General features: G+C 34.3%; 2 protein-coding genes and 1 long non-coding RNA gene across 8 annotated transcripts in view; all 3 read right to left on the bottom strand.

Annotated features, from left to right (window-relative positions):
* LOC112903999 (armadillo segment polarity protein) overlaps window positions 1-3,876 on the bottom strand; it is a 4,544-nt gene extending 668 nt beyond the window's left edge. Inside the window, exons 1-9 of one of the 2 annotated variants that reach the window (XM_025981552.1) lie at window positions 3,749-3,876; window positions 3,367-3,423; window positions 3,034-3,255; window positions 2,165-2,958; window positions 1,817-2,086; window positions 1,415-1,756; window positions 1,014-1,326; window positions 715-866; window positions 362-458 (exon numbers count right to left, since the gene is read on the bottom strand). In XM_025981552.1, the coding sequence (XP_025837337.1) occupies window positions 362-458; window positions 715-866; window positions 1,014-1,326; window positions 1,415-1,756; window positions 1,817-2,086; window positions 2,165-2,958; window positions 3,034-3,255; window positions 3,367-3,400 (2,224 nt within the window). In that variant the 5' untranslated portion in view covers window positions 3,401-3,423; window positions 3,749-3,876. The remainder of the gene's footprint in view (window positions 1-361; window positions 459-714; window positions 867-1,013; window positions 1,327-1,414; window positions 1,757-1,816; window positions 2,087-2,164; window positions 2,959-3,033; window positions 3,256-3,366; window positions 3,424-3,748) is intronic. The other variant, XM_025981553.1, reaches the window with a different exon arrangement.
* A 105-nt stretch (window positions 3,877-3,981) lies between these two features.
* LOC108745208 lies at window positions 3,982-16,873 on the bottom strand. Of its 5 annotated transcripts, none has more exons than XM_025981543.1 (18): window positions 16,671-16,873; window positions 16,545-16,612; window positions 16,219-16,321; window positions 16,045-16,153; window positions 15,715-15,910; window positions 15,551-15,647; window positions 14,168-14,556; window positions 13,019-13,139; window positions 12,827-12,956; window positions 12,521-12,752; window positions 11,956-12,165; window positions 9,605-9,914; window positions 8,656-8,999; window positions 7,130-7,359; window positions 6,564-6,750; window positions 6,285-6,488; window positions 4,674-4,975; window positions 3,982-4,153 (listed from the first exon to the last, which is right to left on the bottom strand). In XM_025981543.1, the coding sequence occupies exons 1-18, from the start codon at window positions 16,698-16,700 to the stop codon at window positions 4,068-4,070; spliced, it is 3,348 nt and encodes a 1,115-aa protein (XP_025837328.1). In that variant the 5' UTR covers window positions 16,701-16,873; the 3' UTR covers window positions 3,982-4,067. The 5 variants fall into 5 exon arrangements, with proteins under 5 accessions (XP_025837328.1, XP_025837330.1, XP_025837329.1 ...); XM_025981545.1 differs by having other exon boundaries at window positions 6,285-6,476; XM_025981544.1 differs by having other exon boundaries at window positions 7,130-7,356.
* A 1,082-nt stretch (window positions 16,874-17,955) lies between these two features.
* LOC108745214 lies at window positions 17,956-19,612 on the bottom strand. The gene is made up of 3 exons (XR_001939068.2): window positions 19,019-19,612; window positions 18,896-18,938; window positions 17,956-18,722 (listed from the first exon to the last, which is right to left on the bottom strand). It is a non-coding gene; the product is annotated as an uncharacterized LOC108745214 (long non-coding RNA).
* Between the last annotated feature and the right edge of the window lie 5,574 nt (window positions 19,613-25,186).

The following is a 25,186-nucleotide window of genomic DNA, read 5'->3' as shown; positions in this document are numbered from 1 at the left end:
ATTAAAGAAAAATATGGGTGTAAGCCGTTTACAGTAATTCAATACAAATTAAATTGCAATTAAAACTAATTTTAAAACTTCCATAACGTGTTCAAAAATTATAAGTGATCACATGTATATTAACTCAAAAGCAAACACAACGTCAAAAATTTCGGATTTTATAAAACCTTAAAATAATTCTGACTACGATTATTATTGAAAAGGGACTGAGATAATAATTACAATTCAAATATGTAAAAAACAAACAACACATTAAGGCTTAAGAAAATACTCACCTTATATGAAAACTTTTAGGAATCTAAGTTAGTAAATGTTAACATAAAGTCCGGGAAACAAAAAACTAAATACAAACATTACTTACCTTGTTGTTGATAGGCTCTACCGCCATGGCTACTGTGAATGCTAGGTGGTCCCTGGCCATACATGCCATCGTAAGCTTGATCGGGACTCAAAATGTCCTAATCACGACAAAATGCAAAAAACAAAATAAAACCAAACTTAAAAACAAAATAAATAAAATACTTTCCTACTACTAGTAGCTCAGCTAGCTGATTTTACTCAAACGTAAAGGAAAAACAAATTAATTGCTTAGAAAAGCAATCTAATAATGACAAAATAAAAATCATTCCAATACAGTACACTTTTGTAAATTAATACATACATATATCGGTTCATATCAATAAATAATAAACAAATATTAATGGTTGATCATACCTGCAAATCTGGTCCCATGCCCAGGTCTGCATTCCACAGGTTCTCTTCTCTAAATAAGGAATTGGTTAACTCCATTGAGAGACGTTTCTTATAGTCTTGAGGTTTATCTTCACTCATACGGAATAATACAGCTGCAGCATACGTTGCTACACCTAAAGAATTACAAATTATAATTCTCCTAGGTATGCATTTGTTACAGATAGATTGTAAAATTAGTTTGCTCATTTAAAAATGACCAATTTTACGATTTTGCTGATATAAATTGTATCTCTGATAATCATTATGAGAATTTAATATACCTTCATTCCTGGAATGCAGCAGATCGGTAAGGGGCGCCGTGGCCCCCTCTTGTTCTATCATTTCAGCGCCCTCTTTATCGGCTGCTAATTCACATAATACACCAGCTGCAACCCGTTGTATATTCTCTATATCATTGAAAAGTAACTGAACGAATATTGGTATAACCATCTGCTGTCTGATGATGGCGCGATTGTGCGATTCTTTTGCTAAAATGTGCAAAGCACCTACAGTACCCTCCACAATTTCCTCCATTCGTACCCCATCCGCGTAAGCTCCTGGTTGTTGACTACCTGCGCTAGCAACACTTGCTCTCTAATATAAAAAAAATAACTATTATACAACTAACCAAAACTTATGTTTTTTAGCAATTAAAGCAAACTTGCTTGTCATGTGTTCTTACCCGCTGTGTATCTTGATAAGCTCTCATGAGCAACTGCACAAGGTGATGTATAGCACCATGTTCACGTAACGGTGCGTGATTGGCGGGACAGAGAGCCAAGTTTCTAATTAATCCAATAACGGCTTTTACAAGAGGCCAACGTGAAGGAGGATTCAAAAGTTTTACAATTACTTGAATTCCATAATTCAATCGTACCGCATTCTGTGCCATTTCAGCCTCGACGTGTCGCGAGGTCAGGTGTCGCAAAGCACACACTGCAGGCTCTGTAATCTCCTCTCTGTCACCAGCGTTTACAATGGTGCGAACAAGAGCATCTACTCCCCCTACTTGACACACTGTAACCTATACAAGAGAAAAAGGCAAGATTATAAAAGAAGGAGTTAAAAGGATGTTGCAATTTACCTTATTACGTTGGTTATTACATGTTAAGTTAGACAATATTCCAGCAGCGCAAGTGACTACGTTTACGTCCGAAGAAGCGAGAACTGAGACTAAAGACTGAAGTAAACCTTCAAGTCCATCAACTTTCGTGGCAGCATCTGATAAGTTACGCAGAGTCCAGAGACAATTTTGAACTAAGCGTTGACTGGGGTTTCCCAGGTGCATAGCAAGTGCTTGCATTCCACCTGCTTCAACAATGGCAGGTTTGTTGCTTGAGCAAACAGACAAAACCTAAAGAAATAAATAAAACATTAAGTAAAACTTTAAAAACTAATCTGCAGGAATTAGAAAATATTCTTCTATAATTACCTTCAAAACTCTGGATGTGGTCCACAACAACTTTTCATAATCATAGGATCGCATTATCCTCACCAATTCAATTGGGCCTTGTGATGCCAGAATAATCAACTTGCTCTCTTGGTTTCCATAAGCCAAAATTTGCAAGCAATCAGCCACAATTGTAAGGAATTTAACATTATTTCTCTGTAGAAGTGCAACCATTTTCTGTAGACCACCAGCCAGTCTCACAGCCATTTTTGAACCATCTTGATGCAACAAAAGATTGTGTAAAGTTGTGATGGCATAAAATAGAACACTTTCAACTGGTGAACTAAGAAGCTTAACTAAAGCTGGTATGCCACCACTTTTAAAGATAGCCAACAGCCCTTGACGATGATGTGATAATTTATGCAAAGTACCAACTGCTCCTTTGGTGGTTTCTAAATCATTAGAGTTGGAAATAGCTCTAACCAAAGCAGCAACCATTTGGGGACTATTCATTATAGCATGTCTTGAAGCTTCTTTCTTTGACAACTGATGTACCATCATAGCTGCTTGAGAGACAACAACCTGATCTTCGTCATTCAAAAGCTTAATCAATTCTGGAATAGCTCTAGTTGCTAAGTCAGCATCATCCTGATAATTTATAAGATTAACAACTGCATGTTTAAGCATCTGACTGGGTTCTGCTAAACGCTGCACAGCTGTCTGATGCTGAGGATCAAACTGAGTCGAAGGAATTTCAATTCCTTCCTCGAGAGTTTCAGGAAACATTGCAGCTCGCACCCTCTGAGATCTTGTTTGATTCAGTTGATTGTTCATTTCTGAAAATCATGTTATTATATTATTCTGTTAATTCAATGACAATTATAAATACTTTTGATATATTCAATACTTACCATCAACCTGCTCTTGAGTAAATTGAGGAGGAAATCCTTGGTCCAGGTCAAACAGATCCATTTCTTCATCATCTTTACCACTCAAGGATGGTGCTTGCGTAGCAGCTCCAGAATGAATACCTGAATCCGCCATATACGAATTTTGTTGCCACATAAGTGTTTGCTCCTTGGCAGACCCCATTGGTAAGTCACCAGGACCACTTTGATAATTACTGTGTGACACTGTAAACAAAATTGGCTATTATACAAGCATTATCAAACACATATGTATATGACATGAATTGAAAAGTGGACATTTCCTTTAAGCAGACAATAAGAAAAAACATTACTTACTGATTCTATTTTGATTGGTTTGCATGTAGCTCATGGTGAAATGGTGAATTATCACACCTGTAAAATATATTCATGTAAATGATTCACCTAATGGGTACTTTATAGCAAGAAATCAATTAATATTTTCAACTAGTTAAATACAACAAAATGGTACAATCGTGTTTGCTTTTAATGAATTACAGATTTGCTTGGGTAAAATAATTTCTAAAAACAGAAAACAGAATGCCTATAAAGACGCTATTTTAATCTGAAGTGGCCACCATGTTGTGCATTAATCATTAAAATGACAATACATGGGAAGTATTCCTTTAAAATCTATGAAATAGTTAAAGTAATAACATCAAAGTTAACACCAAAGTTTATTTATTGTAATATTTCTTACCTTTCACCACAAAATGAGCTTTTTCTGTAGTATTTAATTTTTCTGGCAACTAAACTAAAGTAACACCGCACCCGTTTACACAAAGGCAGATTTAATATGTCTGATTATCTGTGTATGTTTCAACAAGCAAAACAGTGTATAGCAATGAGTGCCACCTAGCGTTGAAAATGTGCATTTGAAAAATTTTGTATATAATAAGTTGAAAAATTTCTTATACATAGAGATAAATACATTATACATTATATAGTTTAATAAGCTAATTTTAATTACGTATAAAAGCTTAAATATAATTCTCTAATCGTAAAATCTAATTAATTCTTCACATTAAAGAAGCTGGAGGAAGTGTTACAGCAGCATGACCCGAAAGCGGCAATGGTAGGCATGCAATACCTCGTATCCACATTCCTGTAATATTATTTTTATGTTTATTTCAAAAAATTAGTCATCAGTTCATAATTCGAATTTAATCAAAATTTATAAATATTTATAGCAAAGGAGCGATAACCGACAATATTCTTGTACAGCGAAGTATAACGAGTTGCATAACCACGAACCTGTATTCTGTGAAATCCCAGTACCTTTATTTTATACTATACAGGGTGTCGAATAATATTTCAATACAGGGTGGCTTATTTTTTTTTTAATGAGTGAATGAATAATTAAAGTAAAATTCTTTCTTATTCCGTTTTTTGTGATAAATTAATTCTCATTTTGTAATGTACAACGAACATAATATTAATTTATATTGCATTGTCCTACTGCACAAGACTTTTTCTTAATGGTACCTCGGTACCTAATTAATGTGAATAATTGCAACAAACGATTATGAATTTTAATAGCTAAATATTTTCACTTTCAAAGTATGAAAAATAAATTACATATTTAGTTTAAGGCTACATCTATATAACAATATTGTTGTACTTACCACGTTGACTGCAGTAACACTCAATGTTACTTAGGGCTCTCATATACAGGGTAGTAACACCCCCAATAACAAATATCTGCGTTCCCAAATAAGCTATAGCATGACCATGTCGAGGTATGGACATATCAGTAAGATGATGCCATTCCATCACGTTTGGATCGAGTACATCGATGGTTGGAACGCTGGTAGACTTATTGCTACCGTCAATTTTCCCAGCACCGCCTATGATAAATAGGCAATTCGACGAAGCAAATAAATGGCCGAAACATCTTGGAAAACGCAGTCTTGTAATTTCAGTCCATCTGGAAAGAATTCAAAAAATTTTTCTTGTTCGTATAAACGTATGACAATACAGTTTGTATAGGGAAGAACGAACTGCTTAAAGAAAATACGTTGATTTTATCAAGAGGACCATGGCTAGAAAAAATTTCACTCGTGGCAAAACTCGATTCTGGTGCCCCACTGCCCTACTATCACCAGAAATCAAAATACGTAAAATTAATGAAGAAAATCATCACTTTAAAAAAAATTTACAAATCACAGTTTGTAAAAAAAAATCATAAATAATACATAACGTTGGCAGGGCGGCGTCACTAAAATTAGGAATAATTTTAATCCAAATTACAAAAAATCGGTTTCGAGGTGTAAATTATCAAGAGGCAGGAACTTAAATTATTAATATTTTGGAAAAAGTCAGCTTCAATATTAGAAGTCTGTTTGGCGCCTCTCACTAGTTTTATTAAGTAAAAACGTAACATTTCTCACTGTTTATTCAAAAGTTGAATAGTGTAGTCTTTAGGCTTTCACGGCCGGCATACATTGGTGCGGTGGACCACGGCAAAACAGCCCTGAAGCAACCACCGCAACAAAAGTTTGTGTCGTCATTATCACTACATAGTATAAAACAAAGTAGCTTTCCCGCTGTCTGTCCCTATATATGCTTAAATCTTTAAAACTACGCAACGGATTTTGATGCGTTTTTTTTAATAGATAGGGTAATTCAAGAGGAAGATTTACATGTATAATACATGCATAATATAGTAGAGAAACACTGATAATTTTAGAGGTTTCTAATGTGATGTCGTAAATAAACACATTTTTTGCGCTTACATTGCAAACGCTGGTTGAACCCTACGAGATAGATCAAACTAATGTACTACAATATTGTACATCTTAAAAGGGTCTACAAAAAAGTCCGCGATGGTATATGTCTATCTCTTAGGGATAACCCACAATAACCATTCTTATCCTTTACTTTTTATGAGAAATAATGACTTATTTACGAAGCGATTGTAGGCAATACAGCATCAATTCTTATCCAATTAAGTACCTTAAATACATTGTGCATTTAATATAGATCAATATGGCCCTTTACAACATGTAATTTAAGTGAATATTTTCGAAGATGTTACAGATTTAATATATATTTAGTATCAGCATTGCACCCATGCGAAGCTGGGGCGGGTCACTAGTTGATTATAAAAGCATGTAAACACATGAATTTAAATTAAAAATTCTTTTATGAATTTTCTTCCCAAAAATAAGTTCAAAGTTACCATCCATACCACCAAGGTTTTAACAAAGTTTTACCATAAGTACAAAAAAACTTACTGATCTTGTTGAATATCGTAACATTCAACGACGTCTGAGAGAGGTTTACGTTTTGATCCAGACATTCCTCCTGCTACCCAAATATATTCCTTAAATTTTGTACATCCCACACCCATTTTTGGACTTTGCATTGGTGATAATTCTTCCCATTTACCTATTTCTGGTTTGAATCGTTCGACCAGTGCAAGAGTTCTAAAAGCATCACTGGTAGTAAGAATTAAGTCGAAAGTAATTAGCTATAATGTATATATATATATCAGTTTAGTGAGATCTAATTACCTTCCTTCTTTATCTTGGCCGCCAATTGCATAAATACCGTTGCTAGCAGCAATCAATCCAAAATTCTTACGTGGAATTATAAGGCTACCTTCATTGTACCAACATCTTGTTACTGGTTCGAAACTCCACACTGTATCCACGACAATAGATCTTCCTCTTGAATCGTCGTCTCTTGGGTCAGCACCTCCTAGAATTATCTAATATACGTAATCTAAATCAATTAAAACTACCTAAATATAGTTTTATGACTTCTAGGCCGTTTATTCTGTTTAAAATACTCATGTTGCTCTATGCTTCAAAAAATCTGTTTCTAGTCTCATATTATCTAAAGAAAAGAGCGACAGAAGCCAAAACTAACACAATAATGACAAATTGGTAAGGTTTTTTTGCGGCCAGTTGGTGAACTGGTGCTGTCCTGACTCAGGTCTAACGTTTCGTTAGCAAGAGATGCGAGCTTCTTCAAAGGCCTCTCCATCTCTGATGCTAGAAGTAACTCCAACCGAATCAGGGCAGTACCAGTTAGCTATTTTGTGTTAATTTTTTTCATTGCACTGAAGATTCCTTACCGCAAATATAAACCCTTCCTTTTAAAAATGCAGCTCCGTGATGGTGTCTAGGTTCAGGCAAATTGCCAACGTGCTCCCAGACATTTTCATCTGGTAAATACCTGTACACATCCTTGCCTGTATTTTTTCCTTCACCGTAAGTCTTGTGGGGGTCAATCCCTCCAAAAACCAATACCGCTTCTTTATCAGGAATTAACAGGGATGATACAATTGCGTTTTTTAATTGACTGCTATAAATCAAGAACAAATATATTTTTGACTATTTGATGCAATTTTTATCACAATTCTATGAAAATTTATTTTGATTTTCTTATCCACTATAAGTTGGCCCAAGTTAATTGATAAAGGTCAGAGCACCACTATTGAATGTCAAAATGTTTTATGTATTGTATTAATGTTAACTTCGATTTTATATTTTACCAATCACTAAGGGAAAGAAGTTTAAAAGCGATCCTGGTTTTCAATAAATTGTGCTATTCAATTTATGAATTTTCTTTTTAGAAGAATCCGGAAAAATGAAAGTTGTTATTTTGGTAAAAGATCCAAATCAGTGTTACCCTTATATTTCACTGTATCCGATTCAATATCCAACAATTTCAATTTATTTTGGCTTTCAGAGTTACAGAAACGTTTGAAAATAGCTCTCTACTGATTCAATTTAGGCACTGAGGGGTTTTAGACTAATAACTTTTTGTGCCGCTTCGAATTCACCAAGATGAACGATTTAAAAAGGGACTTAGAAAGTCATTCTTTTCTGTTTTTCTATTTTTAGTACGTACGCAGTTTATTAATTTATTTATAAATATAAAGTTCAATGAAAGTTCCACCACGAGAACAACTAAGACGTAGCAGAAAACATAATTCTTGTAAACAAAAGATTAAATAAAATATTTTAGAATTTGTACGGCCCTGGAGACTATTGTAAAACCTTTCTATTCTGCCAGAAACTTCTAACTTCTAAACGAAATAAGATATATAATTTGAAATTCAAAATTATATATTCTGTAATTCATGACTTGCGAGAAGTGTTCGTAATAGTGATTATATTTCATGTTTTTGATATTACTTGATTATCTAGGAGTTAATGGCAAAAAGTAAATTGATCGATGTTCCGTTTAAACTTTCTACGGCGTGCTGATGAGGTCCAAAGAGACATAAATCGCGTCCACGTTTGCACTTCATTGATGTTATGCTCAATACTTCTCTTGTTAAATATTAATGTAAAAATTCATTTAAATTTTCTTCCACTACAAACTACCTCAATTTAATGAAAGAAAAAATTGTTTTCTGTTGTCACACCCTTGCCGGTAATCGAACCCGGGACACCGCTTAGTGATCAGAACATTGGTGAGTAAAGCTAAAGGTCCCAGGTTCGACTCCCGGCAAGGGTATGAATAGCAACAAATTTTTCGCTCATTAACTTGAGGTAGTTTGTAGCGGGAGAAAATTAAAATGGATTTTCACATTAATATTTGATATTAACCCCTAATCTCTCGTTAATTTCCGTTATTAAGAAAAATATTTACCTAACATTAAATCGACTTCGAAAGTTGTTGAATTTTTCCAAAATATTTACTTTGGTTTTCTTTTGCGATGTTTGATGTTTCGTACTTAAAGAAATTTTCTTCTGCATGTTATCAATCCGTCTATAATTCAAAAGCTGAGATAAATATTTTCTCATCGTTTTTCTCGCCAAGTATCCACGGAAAGCGGCTTGTATTTTAGTGGCAGCCTCATGTCTCTCCATGTAATTGTCGGGGAAAATTTTAAATTTCATTTTTCCTCTCGGCGTACACCTACCAGTCGTCACTTTTCGAGGATGATTTGGAGGGAGCATATTTTGGTAGACAGGAGCCAGTTTGTCCTTACTCTGAAAGTTACAGTTTTCTTTTCAATAAATTCGGATAATTGCAAATGGTAATAAGTACACTGATGGTAAAAGCTTTGCATTGCAAGTGCACTTAAACAATAAACACTACAATGCGAAACTTGTACCTAAAAGAACGTAAAAATGCACTCACGCCGCAAAACTTTCGCACATCTTTACAGCCAATCAGTCGTGTTGTAACTCTTGTGCTAAAATTAAAATGTTAAAATAACTAATTTTTCAGTCATCATTATTATTAACTTACCATTGCACCAAGTCGAGTCAGGGTTCATATCACAGAAAATTATAAGAAAATAAAATTAGCCTGATAAGGAGATAAAGGCCAATTTTGATAAGTAGTGACATATAAATAAATATTTTTAATGGATTAAAAAAATTGAAAATAAATTGCAATTACTGGATTTCTTTTTTTTAAGACGGTACTGTATAATTTACATTTTTAGATCACTTTTTTAATAACATCCCACCATACTTTTATATAACATTTCTACCTGATACGTTATTATAAATTTATGACCCTCTAATTTTATGAAAATATATAAATTCACGTTCGTTCAGCTCATTCTTTTGTCCTGTTGGTGACTAACCATTTTTCTGGTGGAAAGAAATTCGTCCATGGTTGGTACCCTCGGTGGGATACGATCCGGTGATTTGCTTTGGGTTGGCTTGGCGTCTCCTATAGCAGCTTGGAACTTCTTGGTAGGTTTCGGTTTTGTCTTTTCCATCATCTGATTACGCCTGTATTGATCTAAATAGATGAGAAATTCTCTGTAGGTGAAGTAGGTTTTGTCATGTCCACTCCAATTTCTTGGGGGAGGTTCTTTTAAACCAAGAATGTGATTCCAGTGTAAAAAGTCGTCATTTTCTTGGCCGTACCAGTACTTAATAATCACAAACCTGAAAAATACTATATTCGAAATGATGCTTCCCGATAATATAATTAAATTTATTTTAAAGAAAAAGTAGGGAAAGGGTTAATATAAAGGTAGGAGACGAAAATTTAGATGAATTGGCTGATTCTAAAATACCTAAGTATCTAGGCAGCCAGGTAAATCAGGACGGAAGGAGTAGTAGGGATATAAAGCAAAGAATAGCACCGGGTCGAATAGCCTTCAATAAAAAGAAGTTACTCTTACGCTTGCGAACGGTTAATTTAGAAATTCGAACAAGATTGTTAAAGGTGTATTTTTGGAACCCGGCGCTGTAAGGGTGCGTAACATGGACGGTGGGCGCGGCGGAAAAGAAAAGGTTGGAAGCGTTCGAAATGTGGTGTTACAGGCGAATGATGAGAATACCGTGGATAAAGAAGGTTAGAAATTAAGAGGTATTAGAAAGAATAGGAGAACAGAGGACTCTATGGAAATCAATAAGAAATAAGTGAGATAGGTTGATAGGGCACCTTCTCACGCATGAAGGTCTAGTCAGAGACATACGAGGGTGGATTGATAAGTTTCCGGCCTGACTAAGAAAAACAAGGTTTTTAAAAATTTTTTTTTTATTTCTCAACATAATCTCCTCCAAGGCTGATACATTTCTCATAGCGGTGTTCCAGTCTATTAATGCCATCTCTATAGACTGATTCGTCAAGCTCCTCAAAATAACCATTTACAGCTTCGATTACTTCTTCATTGTCCGCAAATCTCTTACCGCCAAGCCATTTTTTGAGATTAGGGAACAGAAAATAGTCACTCGGGGCTAGGTCTGGAGAGTAAGGAGGGTGCGGCATCAATTCAAACTTTAGATCGTTGATTTTAGCCGTCGCAACGATTGACGTGTGCGCTGGTGCGTTATCGTGATGAAACAAGATTTTTTTCTTCGCCAGATGAGGTCGTTTAATTTTCACCTCGTGGCTCAAACGTTGCAATAAGTCTGCGTAGTATTGACCAGTGATAGTATTACCCTTTGCAAGGTAATCAATGTATATAATACCTCTTGCATCCCAAAAAACAGTAGCCATAACCTTGTTCGCCGAAAAAATTGTTTTTGCCTTCTTTGGAGTTGGTTCCCCTGGTCCAATCCACTGTTTAGACTGTTCTTTGGTTTCAGGAGTGTAGTGGTGGACCCACGTTTCGTCAACGGTTACGAATCGACGCAAAAATTCGCTTGGATTACGCTTATACAATGACAAATTTGCGGTAGAAATGTTTTTTCGAATCAATTTTTGGTCGACTGTTAGCAAACGCGGCACCCATCTTGCACAGAGCTTTTCCATATGCAAATGTTGGTGCAAAATATGTTGCACACGTTCATATGACATCTTACAGGTCTCAGCTATCTCACGCACTTTCAATCTGCGGTCTCCCAGCACTATTTGATGAATTTTTTCGATCATATCTGGAGTTGTGACCTCAACGGGGCGTCCTGAGCGAGGCCCATCAGAGGTGCTCACACGACCCTTTTTAAACTCGGAAACCCACTGCTTAACGGTTGAATATGACGGGGAGGATGTCCCCAGTGTTGAGTCCATCTCTTTTTTAATTTCCTTCGGCGTTAACCCCTTCAAATAAAAGTATTTGATGACAGCACGATTTTCCTGCTTTTCCATTTTTACGAAAACCACAGAGGCGTCTTGTTCAGCGTGCTGTCAAACCTACACTAGCAAGGAGATCGGGCTGAAACTATAGCTACAAGCTATCCAAGGATGGTACTATAGAATGTCACCTCAAGGTAGGCCTAGTGGCGTCATCTCTTGGTTAGGCCGGAAACTTATCAATCCACCCTCGTATAAGAGGCAAAAACAGGAGTTAAGAGGAATAGAGGTAGAACTAGATTAGATTACTGTTTGCAAATAATTTAGGATGTGGGTTTTTCTAATTTTAGGGAAATGCGAAGATAAGCTCAGAATAGGAAAGAGTAGAGGTGCGTATCCAACCAGTCTTAGGACTAACGACCTTATGATGTTGATGATATTAATGCCTGAGCAAGTAAATTGTCTTACGCGAGTCCATCATCAATCATTTTACATATTCTTGGTAATTGAGCAAGGGTAATAAATTCTGGATTTTCCGGATTCCTTTTGATATCAATTAACTGCCAAGGGGCTATGTTTCCGAACCTTACACATTCCATTATTTCCAGAATGTAATCACTTCTATTTTCCCAGTCATGTCTCAGCCACCTTACTGCTGACATAAACACCTCCATCTCACTTGAAAATCCAATTAATATTAGTTTAAATTTTCAGACACATAGTCGAGGGTAGTTTTCAAATATTATAGCAATTCTCAAAATTTTATTTTTACAAGAACGTGTTGAGTGTTTTAAAAATAGAAGAAAAAAATTTTTTTTTCTAAAAACTGTAGTCATTCACTAGGTGCTTGTATAAATAATCTTTTTGCATAAAACCATACATAATATTTTAATTCTCGTTTGATTGTTAAAAAGTTAGTAAATGTTTGGAAAAAGCTATTTTGTAAACAATTTAGGACTGTAAAAAAGCTGAAGATTTTTTCATTAGATCTTGGAAACAACCTTTTAAGTAGCGAAAGTTCTTTTTTTCTTACCAATTGACGCAAATATAATTAGAGTTTAAAAAGGCTTTGATGTCTTCTTTCTCGAGATCAAGCCAATCTTGAGAACTAACTAGCATTAAAAAGAATTTTTGTATTCTTGGAAGCATCAGTTCCATCACGTCGTGCAAATTTTTATCGTTGGCATCAGCATAAAGCAAAAATGCGGTATCTTCAGTGAAAACTTCTATATTATCAATCAGAGCCCAACATTGTTCCATTAAATCTATTTATACGAAGTTAGCGCAGGATTAGAAATTTATGGTTACCTTTAATACTGATACTGACTAATGCAATTACCTTTTATTTTAAGATATTTTGCTGCATTAAAGATCTCTAAAACATTTTCTCGATTTAGTTCTTTGTAAGATGGTTCCCCGGATAACATCCACTCATAAATAAAGGCAAACGCACCAGGACTCACTTTGTCCTGAAATGCAATTGAAACTTATGAAGGTAGACAGTACATCTAAACAAAACTTGCTGACAAACCGATGGCAATTCTACTTTTTTTACTGCAATATACGAATCAAAAACTTGAGAGTAACATTGCAACACGATCAGATGACAATTGAATTCTTCGTTGTCGATATACACTATACAATCAGCATTTCTAAAAAGTAATTGTCTAAATTTAATGTTGTGTAAAGTGTATGGTATGTAATTATTTGCAAAATTGTAAAATAGTTAATGACCAAAGTTTAAAATTAACTACAAATCAAAATGATCTTTCGTTGTCAGCTTTTGAACTGTTATCAACAAAGTAAGAAAACGGAAAACGGGATTCCTTCCAGTTTTTTTAAAGATATTTGTTCCGAGTAGGGTCGAATTGGTACCCAAACGTAGCGGGTAAGTAAACCGATGGGCGAGTTGGTTTCCTTGAGGAACGAATTGTCACGCTTCTTCTTAATAGAAGTTGCCAATGAGATCGCATTATATTTTTGGATTTATGTTAGTAAATAATATAAACATTAAACATGATTACATGTTTCATTTATTGCATTGCGATGTTGACAGTAGAACTGAACGTGAACGAAATAATATTGATGTTGGACGATTACAAATTCTGTTTCCAGAAACAGTTGAAGAATGGTGTACAAAGGTGGATTTGAGTTACAAGAAATTTTAACTACAGGTTCTTTAGGGAAACAGAATGCCCAGAGAATACTATTACACAATTACAAATTAATCATAGCCATGATAAAATTTCCGAAGTGTTCCTAAGTCTACAAAAGTGAGCAGCAAGCCTAAAAGAAGTTAACTAATATGGATCTAAGAAAAGAAGATGTACGAACTGTCAGCCACCAAGATATTGGCAGAATAATACGAAAAAATGCATGATGCCAACTTAATAACACAACACAAAATTCCGCGGACCTTCTTGGTCTTGAAAAACACCTTCATGTTTATTTAATTTATATGCTCGATAATTTATTTATGTTTATGTATTTTACAACAATAGCACGCTGATCTGAAAATCAATTGCAATTAACGCGACCTCAATTGCTTGGACCAGCTGAGTACCAATTCGCTCCTTATGCTTTCGTGACCTTTTCTTATTAAGTAACTATCGTCTGACAATTCGATTCGACCCTTTGTTCCAGTTCGTTTTATAATGTTGTAAATACTATCCTAACTTACGTATAATTAGTGATACGCTGATAGAGTTCCAAATACAAATTAGTTTTATCAGGTAGTTTGACTTCTGCCCAATCAATTGGTTCTCCTGACGAGTATCCCAGTCTAACTAAATTCAATTCCGGATCTAGTATTTCGTTAGTGTCTTTCCCTTCGTATTCCGGTGATTCTTTTTCTTTCCTTACTGGCGTGGTGCTTGCTATAAATGATCCCAAACTGCCACCGAAGGGACCGACAGAATCCATGACATTTTTGTGTGTGACCTTGTTATGAGACGGTTCTACGTCGTGGAGTGTGGAAGTTGGGCCACTTGGAGTTTCCGGGTGAATATTGACTTTTGTATGCTGGGGATCTGCCACCAACACACTTAATTTTTGACTTTCAAATACAACCTACAACGAAGTAAGTGTCATTCACACAAAGGGTGCTTTATTTCACCATAACGTTTGTCCTAACGAAAGGATCAACGCTTTGTTTCAGTATATGTTCTAAAGTATTGGAATTTGGTCACTTTAATGGAGATTATGCACAAAATGATTTGATAAATACTCAAAGGCAAGATAAAGTGTCTTTGATGGCTCGTGTGCTTGCCAAACAAAATAAGAAAATCAAACAACGTTAAATGAATTTTTTTCCCAAAGGAACAAAACTATAGGAAGAACGTTCGTCGTCATAAACGTAACTTCTTGACTTCTTTTGATTTTCATTCTTTTTTTTGGAACAAAACCTGAAAGAAGCAGTTGCTTTGTTTAGCTCTGGAACTTATTGGGACTAGGGTTGCCATCCGTACTTTATTATAAAGTATTGTATTCTATTTCGACTGTGCGTACGTTATACTTTACAAAACACATAAAGTACGCAAAAATACTTTATTTAAGACCTTAAGTAAACATCGTAATTTTGTAAGCGATTATTCGAAATTCAGAGTATTTTTACATCAATAATATTGCACAGAAAAATGGCAAGGCATATTTACGGAACAACCTGATTTCCCAAATCTTTTCAAGGTAGTGTCACTTTTGTTGTCCGTTCCGGCCACTTCAGCATTTACAGAAAGAGTATTCTCTGTTATGAACGCAAAGTGACGGGACGACAGGAATAAAGCTTCAAAAACTAATAAAAAATGAACTTTGAGTTTACTTAAATCTTTGTTTGCCATGCTTGGAGGCTATTAATGTATTTAAGAGCAATTTGTTACTGGCCGCTAGGTGTAACAAAAAATATTTTTTAAAAAAAAAAATAAAATATTTTATTTTCATGCTGAGTACTTTTTTTTTAACCTTTTAGTCGAGAAATACTTTATGTAAAGCCTGCAAAGGTGGCAACTCTAATTGGAACTCACCCTACGAACTAAGCAGGGTATTACTATTATTAATTTTTTGATACCTGTTGGGAGTTGACTTTGAAGTTACCACTCGGCGTAACCTTAAACGGGAAAGCCCCGGCCTCAACGGCATTCATCTCATTGGACTTCTTCCTCGCACTGTCAATGAAACACTGTGTGAAAAGAACCATTGTCAAAAAGTTTAGCGTGCTACGTTTGGCTATACCTTCTGTTAGTCATTTCGAACTTTTTCGGACAAGTTTTGGCCTCTTTGGATTTATTTCCGTACTTTTTGCTCCTAAAGGGCACTGCGTCGCCAGATCCCTCTCTACAATAATCCGCCTGCCTGTTAGAATAGAGTAATACCAATTTCTCCTTGTCGAGGTTTTTTTTACACTTATTGGACAATCTTCCTCTACTTCCTAGCAAAATTGAACTATGTATCATCTAGATCTAGATAAATTGAAAAATTATCTTTTTTTCAAAGAACTACGTTACAAAAGTCTGTTTTATTGAAAGGTTGCCATGTTTGTTTTGTAGATACTAAAGCTTGTACTTAGATTAAAATTCCTTTTGGACAATTTTCGATGGCTGTTCTCAGGATCTTCTGATGTCGTCTCTCCTTCAGGATCAGAAGTGTGTTGACAGGAGTTCTTACGGCGATCCTAAATAAAATATTTACGATCTTAAGCGTATCCATTTATAGAATAGAAGTGTATAAGTAACTTACGCGATAAGGTTTATGTCTGAAATTATTAATAAGATTTCCTACAGAAATACCTTTTCGAATTCTTTTATTTCTTTGTTTTCTTGCAGTTGTAGAATAAAACGGCCTACAAAATTATTTACATAAAACAATCTGAAAAATCTTAGTCCTGCAAGTTCTTAAAAAAAGGACTGTAATATATTGCATTATTAAGTTAAAAAAAAATCTGAAAAAATGTTAGTATAGAAACAAATATTTGTAACGATTCCTATTAACAAAATCCAAGGTTTTTGAAAAAATTTGACTGTTTTAAACTTGCAATCATATGGTCCTTATACGTATATACGTACGGTAAATTCAAGTAATCTAGATGGTTTAGATGTAGCCTGTCACTATCAGAACTGCTACCCAAATTAACCTGAAACGTCAACACATAAAGTAGTTTCTCTAACCCTTAACATATACAACTTTCGTACCCCTTTAACTTCGTTAATCCCTTTTTGCATACTATGAAAGCTGGACTGTAAATTTTTCAATTTCGGTTCGCAATAGACGTAATATAAAAAATTCTACTGAGGGTCTATATGAAAGAATGTGAAAACAACATATAATCGTTGCTATAACGATTAAAAATCGTCTTTTAATATTTAAGCTACAAACAGGCCATCAACAATATTCATTTGCAACTAATTATAAGTTATTAATAAATAATTCCTAAGATAATAAAAATTTTGTACCCGGTGCATTCACCAAATTTTTCCATCATGATATTGTTCAATGTTATATATGATAAAATAAAGCAAACAAACAACAACAAGCAGTAAATAAAAAAATATTACATTAAATAAAAGCTATTTATAGAATAAATTATGCCAAGTACACATTTGAATAAGTCGATCCATCATTTTCGTCCTACGCTTAGAAAGACAAAATTGATTTTCCAAGGAGTTGCTCACATAAACGAAACAGTTCCCATTGAATCTGAAGAGTAGATACTATGGCATCGAATATGTAAATTTAATTAGTTAAGTTGGTCATAAAAAACACACGTAAAGCAATCGTCTAAACAAGAACAGTAGCAGAGGCCGCCATTTAGGTAAAGGGTAAAAAGACCAAGAGGCGTAGCAGGATTCCATGCATATTTATTTTCAGGACACCATAGCTATCTACAAACATGCGGGATATGCTTTAAGGATATTTGGGAGGAGGTACAATCGGAGACAAGAGTACATAAAATTAGAAATTCGTGATTAATTAGGTTTTGCAGCATATCATGAGGTAAATAAATACTATCTACACTAAAAAAAAAGTATACGGTTTGACAGAAAATTTGGAATTTGACCAAAACTGAAAAAAATAAGAAATAATGAATAATAAAGAAAATTTTCAACTGACTTTTGGCAGTGAATATGCCTTGATTTCAACTTCGAAACAAAAAATATTTAGTTTGAATCTTTATTAATAATGAGCGTAAAACTTTTTAATATGTTTAAATAATAATTAAAACTTTAAAATTGCATTTATTTCAGACAATTATAAATATTATCATTGTATTATCAAGTAAAAACGAGATTTTCAACTAATTTTTCATTTTTTCCTCGATAACCATTTAGTGAATTTGAATAACCTTACGCTAAAGTGATTCTCCAGAGTTCAAGTTACTTATTATAAAAGTTTGAAATTTCTGGTAGCTTTTTTTCTGTTAATAAAAATAAATTTAATCTGTTCGGTTAACGAATCTCCATAAAATGACGTGTAAAATTACAATTTCTTAAAATTTCAATAACTTTTTAATGGTTTAGTGAATCGATTTGTAATTTTTCACAGGAGTTTTCGAATTGAAAGAGGAACGTTCTTCCAAATTTTTATTTCTCTCGTAGCATTTTGAAATACCTCCCAAACATCCTTAATGTTCGTGGCCTAAAAATAATTCGAATACGTGGATATATTTTTTTAGGGATGAACGAGCTACAATTAATAATCCCGACATCTGCCCTTCTTTTTTCTTTTTATTACTAAAAGGGATGCGAGGGGAAGAGAGTGAGAGAGGGAACGAGAGATAGAGCGAATCGGAAAAAGGAAGAAAAACCGATTTAACCAAACTTGCCTTGCTTGCCGAGATGTGTAGGTCGAGGTCAGGGTTGGTCCAATCGATGAAGCAATGCACAGCGTTTGGGCGTTAAAGCTTTATATCTTTGTACAGGTGCGGACCAGCTAACACCCTCAATTTCCAAAATTAGAAACTGCTTATGCCGCGGTACGAATTGAGATTAATAGTTATCTCTTATTGGTAACCACCTTTTACTCGCTTATCATATTTAGTAATTAAGATCCAGTATCATAGGTAATATGTATTTCTGCTTATTAAGCATGCTAATTTATTTATTGTTAGTTAGAAGTCAGGTAAATTGAAAACGTTATAAATGGACACACCAGAGCCATAGCCAGAACTACTACAACAGGGTAGGATGAGCCTGGCCTGGAAATCATTAGCCTGACCTAATTAGGTACATGGTCCAACTACGACCCTGAAAATTGTATTTCGTAATAATCTCTTAAAATTTGATTTCTTTTGTTTTGATTTTTGAAAACTTGAAAAGGAATTGGGATTTTTCTTGTTACTTTTGTAAACTTTTAATAAGATTTGAAAATTTTGAGGCATCTTCCAAAATAATTGCAGTATCTTTCCATTTATATTTACCATATTAACGCCAAGATCGTCGAGGGGAAATTCGGTCCCGGGACTGCAAAGTAACGGGCCCATATAAATACTTACGTATTCAAATGTTCAATGGAGCCAAATTTAAAAAACATTTCAAAGTACCTTTTGATTGATAAAAAATTAGAAAACTTTCCAAATCTCCCAGTTTTTGGGCATTCTCAAAAAATAGGCCTGAAGAGATTCCTCCCGCTTCATTTCTGGCCCCTCCTCGGAATTCTTCTTTTTAATTTGTTAATCAAAAACAATTATTTAGGTAGCCACTGTAAATTTTGTCAATGGACAATGGCTATGGTTAAACACGCATTAAGGAAATAGACAAGCTTTAACTTGACGCTTGATTTTCTTCAAGTATGTCTTTGGCGAATTTGTGACCAATTTACATTAATATTTAGGTATAGTAGGTACTCGTTAGTGGGAAACGAGGAAAACAACTGTTGTTCACATTATCGATGTTTTCACATGTTCGACACCTAATAAATATCCATAATCTTGCCAATGAAATCAGACATTTTTGTTTGTTTCTGAGGATTTATTGACAACGAATTATGTTAATATTCTAATGAAACATTATTTCTTTTCCTTATAATAAAATTCGGGATTTACAGGAATTGCGCATCAGCAACAGTATCGATTTTTAAGGAAAATTGACATTAGTTTCTATAAGCGAAGGTTTAATTTGTTCACGGTATATGATGACCTAAGAAGAATTATTTATTTATAAAAAGTTAAGACGCAATTTCTTTTAGTAGCCAGTAATTTTTCAGGCCTTTTCATTTCATGATTACCTTCGTTTGGTTTGAATCGTTCCCTTATTCTTTCCTAAATTAGAAAATTTACTTTAATTAAGACTTTCTTTCGAAGTTAATTAATGACAAAGAGGTTTCTTTTGAATTGTTTTGTTAATGAAAGTAAAATTTCGTTGCCTATAACACTTTCTTGCGCTGTTATTTTTTCCATCCCTACGTTTTTATCAATTTTTAGGGTTAGCACCTTCAAATGAAAAATCGAACCCTCATACGACCACTTTGTTGCTTTGTTGACCATTTACCGACTCACTGACTAATTGTCAGATCTGTATACGTATGTAGTTCTTACTAGAGTCACTCCTTTCAATACAAAAGGTAGATATCCATGTTTTCTTGAAGAGCATCGATCGGATCTTATTTGATATGGTACCGATTGATACTTTTTATTTTTGTTTCTTCTTTTTTTGTCATCGTACTAGAAAGATTACCGACTTTTTTCATCTTTATTTCATCTAAGAATATTTCATTGCATTAGTTTGAATTTGTTGTGTAATTGAATTGAATTAATGAATATGCATCCAATATTAAAACCCCATGCTTTTATTTGGTTATTGATTTTCCCCTTCTGCAATTTACTGGTGCTATTAAATAGCAACATCCGACATGAAACAAGCGAAGTTTTTCGCATGATGCTTGCTTTCCTTGCATTGCATTTCTGCACTGGTTTGAACGAAATGAACTTTCGACATTTGACATTTCGCAGCGGAATCATAATATTCCGGGCAAGCTTCCAATCGAGCCGGGACTTTCAGCTCTGGCCGATCTATTTTCTAAACTTTTAGGATACCTACTTGTTTACCTGCCTACATATCTACTTAATCTAGCCAGTAGGGTTAAAAAAATATATACTTGTGCACTTACCTGTTTTGTTGTTATCCAAGTTCGAAGTTACAAACAGCGCAGGCTTTAGTGCTTTATACTTAGGCCTTGTACTGCTTAAATTATTTTAGTTCCTTCAAATATATTTACTTATATTTTTAATCAATACAGATAAATTAGTGATAGCTGGTGCATAGGGTCAAAGGGTATGCACCCATTAGCAGGTTTTATTAGTCTATATAAATTAAATGAGAACTAGGTCCGCAGGTGTATGATAAAGTTTGATCAAATATAATTAATTTTATTCCTTCGTCCAATCAAAATTATTAGTCGTCATACACCTGGACCACAACCTTGAACTACTACAACTATGTGTGTTGGGGGATACAATGTGACGCCCTTGCGCGATAGAGAAAGTTTCTACTTCTGCCACATCGTAAAGTAACAGTAACCTGATGTCCTGCAGTTCTCTTTCGGTCAACGAAGTTGTTGGAACAACATTTAGAAAAAACAACCTATTGAAACAAATTTATTTAATATAACACCTTTCGACACGAATGTACCCTTGCCAATTTTTTTGATGCCTCTGTTAAAATGCCTTCTTGAAGTTTTCAACTGCAGTAACGTCGAGACAACTCATCGAAGTCGTTTTTGGTGCTATAGTACGTCTTACAATAATTTGTTAGAATTGCGCTCATTTTCTTGAAATTTCGCCAAATAAAAAAGTTACACGTCATTATTGTATGTCACCAAATGTGTTTGTATTTAACGTCCAGGTAATTCATGTTTCAAACGGTCTAGAACAGAAATAGAATTAGAATCCGTACGTCACAAAATTGACGAAAGAATTTCACATGAACATTCACAGCAAAGATATTTGTTTGATTTATAAATAGAAAAATACTTAACGTGAATAAGTATTTTTCAACAGGGAATTTTCAATTCTAAAAGGCACAACTAACTGAAATCGATTCGATGTCGGTAATCAACCGTTTTATTATTGAAGCGTCAATCAAACTGTAGTTTTCTTTTATTGGCGATATGGGCTCATTACAATGGAAAATCATGATACACATTTTTAGTTCATATTAGGACAAGCTTGTAACCTACTTTAGTTCTAAAACGAAGTTCTTCTATCGATTTTATTGCAGGTCAGAAGGAACAAGTCGAGTATCATATTTTACCAAACTATGGTCACGGATGGCCTAATAAAAGTTGAAAATAATATAATTTAAACTTCTGTGCCAAGTAGATAACAAGGACACGTATTACAAAACGTCAGTTTGTTTTATTTAAAAGGCTGCAGAGGCTTTCTCGTTGCTTTTATTGACTTGTCGAGATGCGTTTTATTTTTTTTTTTATGTTTTGACGATCACAACGACTAAAAATAAACTTACATTTGGCTTCTTGCGTGGAATAGTGAAGGAATATTTTTCAAAATTACTTTTTTCGAAAAGAAAGCAAAGCAAATTATATTATCATTAATTAGTTATAAAAATAATAAGAATTATTATATTGAATCCATGCATTAGGTATATATTTTTGAAGATGAATGTCGCGATTGTAATTGAGCACGGATTATATCATTTCTTTCCTTATGAACACACAGCTCATACAGCCCTAAATCATTAAACTGCTGTCACCACTTTGGTATACGTTCGCGCAACATATGAGCGCACTGGACCATCACTTTAATATTTATATATATTATTGTTTACGATATGCTACATCACATATGTAAAAGACAGTGTTGGAAGACTGCGCTGATGTATAGAAAAAATGTAAAAACTACTTGAAAAGATTCCTTAAAATACTCAATTTTAAACTATAAATAAAAACGAAGATAATTACGAAAGGTAAGAAATATTATCCAAAACGCACGGAGTATATAATCTAGTATTGAAAAACTGTATAAATTGGGTTCTGTGCTATTATTGAATTTTTCGTGAATTACAGGGGAAATTACTTAGGTTATTGCCACCCATCCTCTCCTAAACTACCGACAGAAATTTGTAGATATTAGTCTTCCACATTACCTAGTCGGGTCAAATATATATTCTACAATAGATATATATGCGCATTTAGTTGCCTTGTTTAGACTTTGCCTTCCATCAATCACCAATTAAAGCTGACTGTGTTCACATCATCTAGCAATTTATTGTGTATGCAGATCACATTGTGTGCCAATATAATCAAATGCTATTTCTGAACGAAAGCTTGCGAACGGGGATGCTATCCTTGATACGGATAAATGAATTTCTTATTTGGTGGCATCTTTGTCAGGTCGGTAATTTTATTTCGCTAGATTATATTAGGAAAGAAGAAAGGACGCAAATAAATACAGTAACGATATACTTTGTCTTTCCTTTTGGATTAACTCGCGTGTGGATCATGATTGTTTCCGAATAATTTAATCGGTGATTAAAAATGGGTTGATAAAAGACAGTATAAATTGCCGAATTGTATATATGTATATATGCATATTGTATTAGTTCTGGGAGATCCCTAGCTTTTAATTCCATTTAATTAAATGATAATAGTAATAGAAAGACGTTTCTCGCAGTATGGGCCAGAGCGAATGCTAATGTAAAAAATGGTTATCCAGACTTTTTAATATCATAATTCTTTGGATGTCCCCCAAACGTGGTATACGTGACTATAGAATGAATAAAGCCAGAATGAAAGTGAAAATGCAAAACAAATAATCAGGTCGATCTGCAAATTAAAAAGAAAAAAGAAGACCTACTTTATTTCAAAATTAAAAATATTTTTGGAGATCTTGTATAATTGACTTTTATTTGTTTTACATTTGCAACAGTATTAAATAAATAGGGGCGTTTGTTTTATTGTGGTTACAGATTAGATTTAACAGCAATATTGTAGATATTGCCGAAAAAATGAGTAAAGAACCAGTTACGATCTCTTGCCTCACAATGAGTGAAATTGGGTCAGATGTTTAAAATATAGAATTTAAGGATTTAGGTCATGATGAAGAAAACCCTCCGTGAAAATATGTTTGATTTTAAACGGCTAAAATGGACAGGCTAGTGTTTAGAAATTAAGGTTATTGTTTCAAAAAAAAAAAAAGGCAGGACTTGACATTGTAATTGTTGCAAGTAAGCTGATGTCAGTGATATTTTAGAGATTAATATTTGAGCATTTCTTGTTGTTATTGCTTACCATTAAGAATATCTCAGGGTAAAGCTTTCTTTAAGTAAATAACGAAGGTACCTACCTACTAATTTATTCACGAAAGCAAAATTTTATACAAGAATCGTTGATAACATTAGTTGAAATTGTATTTACATGAGACATCTCCAATGAACATTTTCACTGTTTGACCCAATTTCCCTGAGATACGGCTCGAATAAGGAATTCGCAAATTATGTTTGCTTGCAAAAAGGATGTTTTGTGTTACAACCACAGTTATGAGAAAAATAAATAATTTCTTTTAAACTAAACATATGGTACCTTCTTGAAATTACTACAGTGGAATTCGTTTATTATGACTCCGCCTATATTAACAAACCGCTTAATATGAAGTAATTGCAGTGTTATGTTTGGTTTTCATATTAAATTCTTTGTTGCAAAGTTTGTATATAATGAGTCCGTTTAAAGTGACATATCGTTTATTATGACTGATTTTCAAGAAATCATCATCATCCGGCTATAGTGACCCAAATGATTAGTAATAGCATTTTCACTCATTTCTCTGACCCTTTTTATGTATATTGATACTAGAATGAACCTTTTTCTTTTTTCTTTTTCTGTCAATAAATATATACAATTTGTAGTTTTTCTCTCTATTAAACTAAATAACTAACCAAAATAGAAAGTTGTTTATTTTCTAAGACTATGCTTTGTATGACGCCCGCTTAGTATGACGCGTTTGTCATTTCCATTCGATGTCATTATAAGCGGATTCTGCTGTAATTTATGATCATGCGTCGTGAATAATCAGACTTTTACGATATTCTTATTCAACGTCAAGATTTGAGGATTCCAAAGTAGGTATTATAAATACTTCGTTTAGTAAAGTTGCTTTAAATAAAAGTTGGTGAATGGTTTTTAAAATAGACACTATATAACATCGTAGCATCCCGTTGTTGATCGGTCGCGCCCAGCGGCATCAAGGCGGCACAGAGCGACGGGATATTCCGGGACTGCCTGTAGCCATGTGTATAACAACCCTCCCAACGTACCCTACCCACTTTCGCTCTATCGATTCCCGTTTTGTGCCGACGACGACGTCGGATATATGTACCGTGGCCACGGCCCTGTTTCTCCGCTCCTGCTCCTGATCCTGATCCTGCTCCCTCCGTTCTGTGTTCCTCTTTCGCCCGTGGCCCGCAATCGTCGTCCTACACCACTTGCGGCGCTCGTGAACTTTGACATTTCACCACGAACGTTTGACGTCAGTCAAGAAATGATGCAGCAGCAGCAGGACCAAAACGATTCGACCATGTTCCCATTTCCTTTTTATTTTTGTTTTTTTCATTTTTCATCATTATTTTCTCATAACGATGTTTTACAGTTTTTGCCCTAATAAAAGGCCTTCCACTGTATTTGTTATAGTTTCAGGAAACAAAACGTTTTGATGTGAGACGCTTAAAGATAAGAAGATCTCTTAGTTATGGACAATAGT

This window comes from Agrilus planipennis, unplaced genomic scaffold (assembly GCF_000699045.2).
Source record: "Agrilus planipennis isolate EAB-ADULT unplaced genomic scaffold, Apla_2.0 scaffold38, whole genome shotgun sequence".
In the NCBI taxonomy this organism is placed as follows: domain Eukaryota; kingdom Metazoa; phylum Arthropoda; class Insecta; order Coleoptera; family Buprestidae; genus Agrilus; species Agrilus planipennis.
Note: the sequence above shows the minus strand (reverse complement) of the source record. Positions and strands in the feature narration are given on the sequence as shown.

What these genes read in the sequence shown, in the direction of transcription:
- LOC108745208 (XM_025981543.1), bottom strand. Translation starts at nt 16,700, where the DNA reads ATGCAAAAAGGGATTAACGAAGTTAAAGGG. An exon ending in CAAAAGGAATTTTAATCTAA is followed by an intron (nt 15,911 to 16,044) that starts GTACAAGCTTTA and finishes CAATTTTGCTAG; the next exon opens with GAAGTAGAGGAAGATTGTCC. An exon ending in AGGAAGGGTTTATATTTGCG is followed by an intron (nt 6,751 to 7,129) that starts GTAAGGAATCTT and finishes AGATAATTCTAG; the next exon opens with GAGGTGCTGACCCAAGAGAC.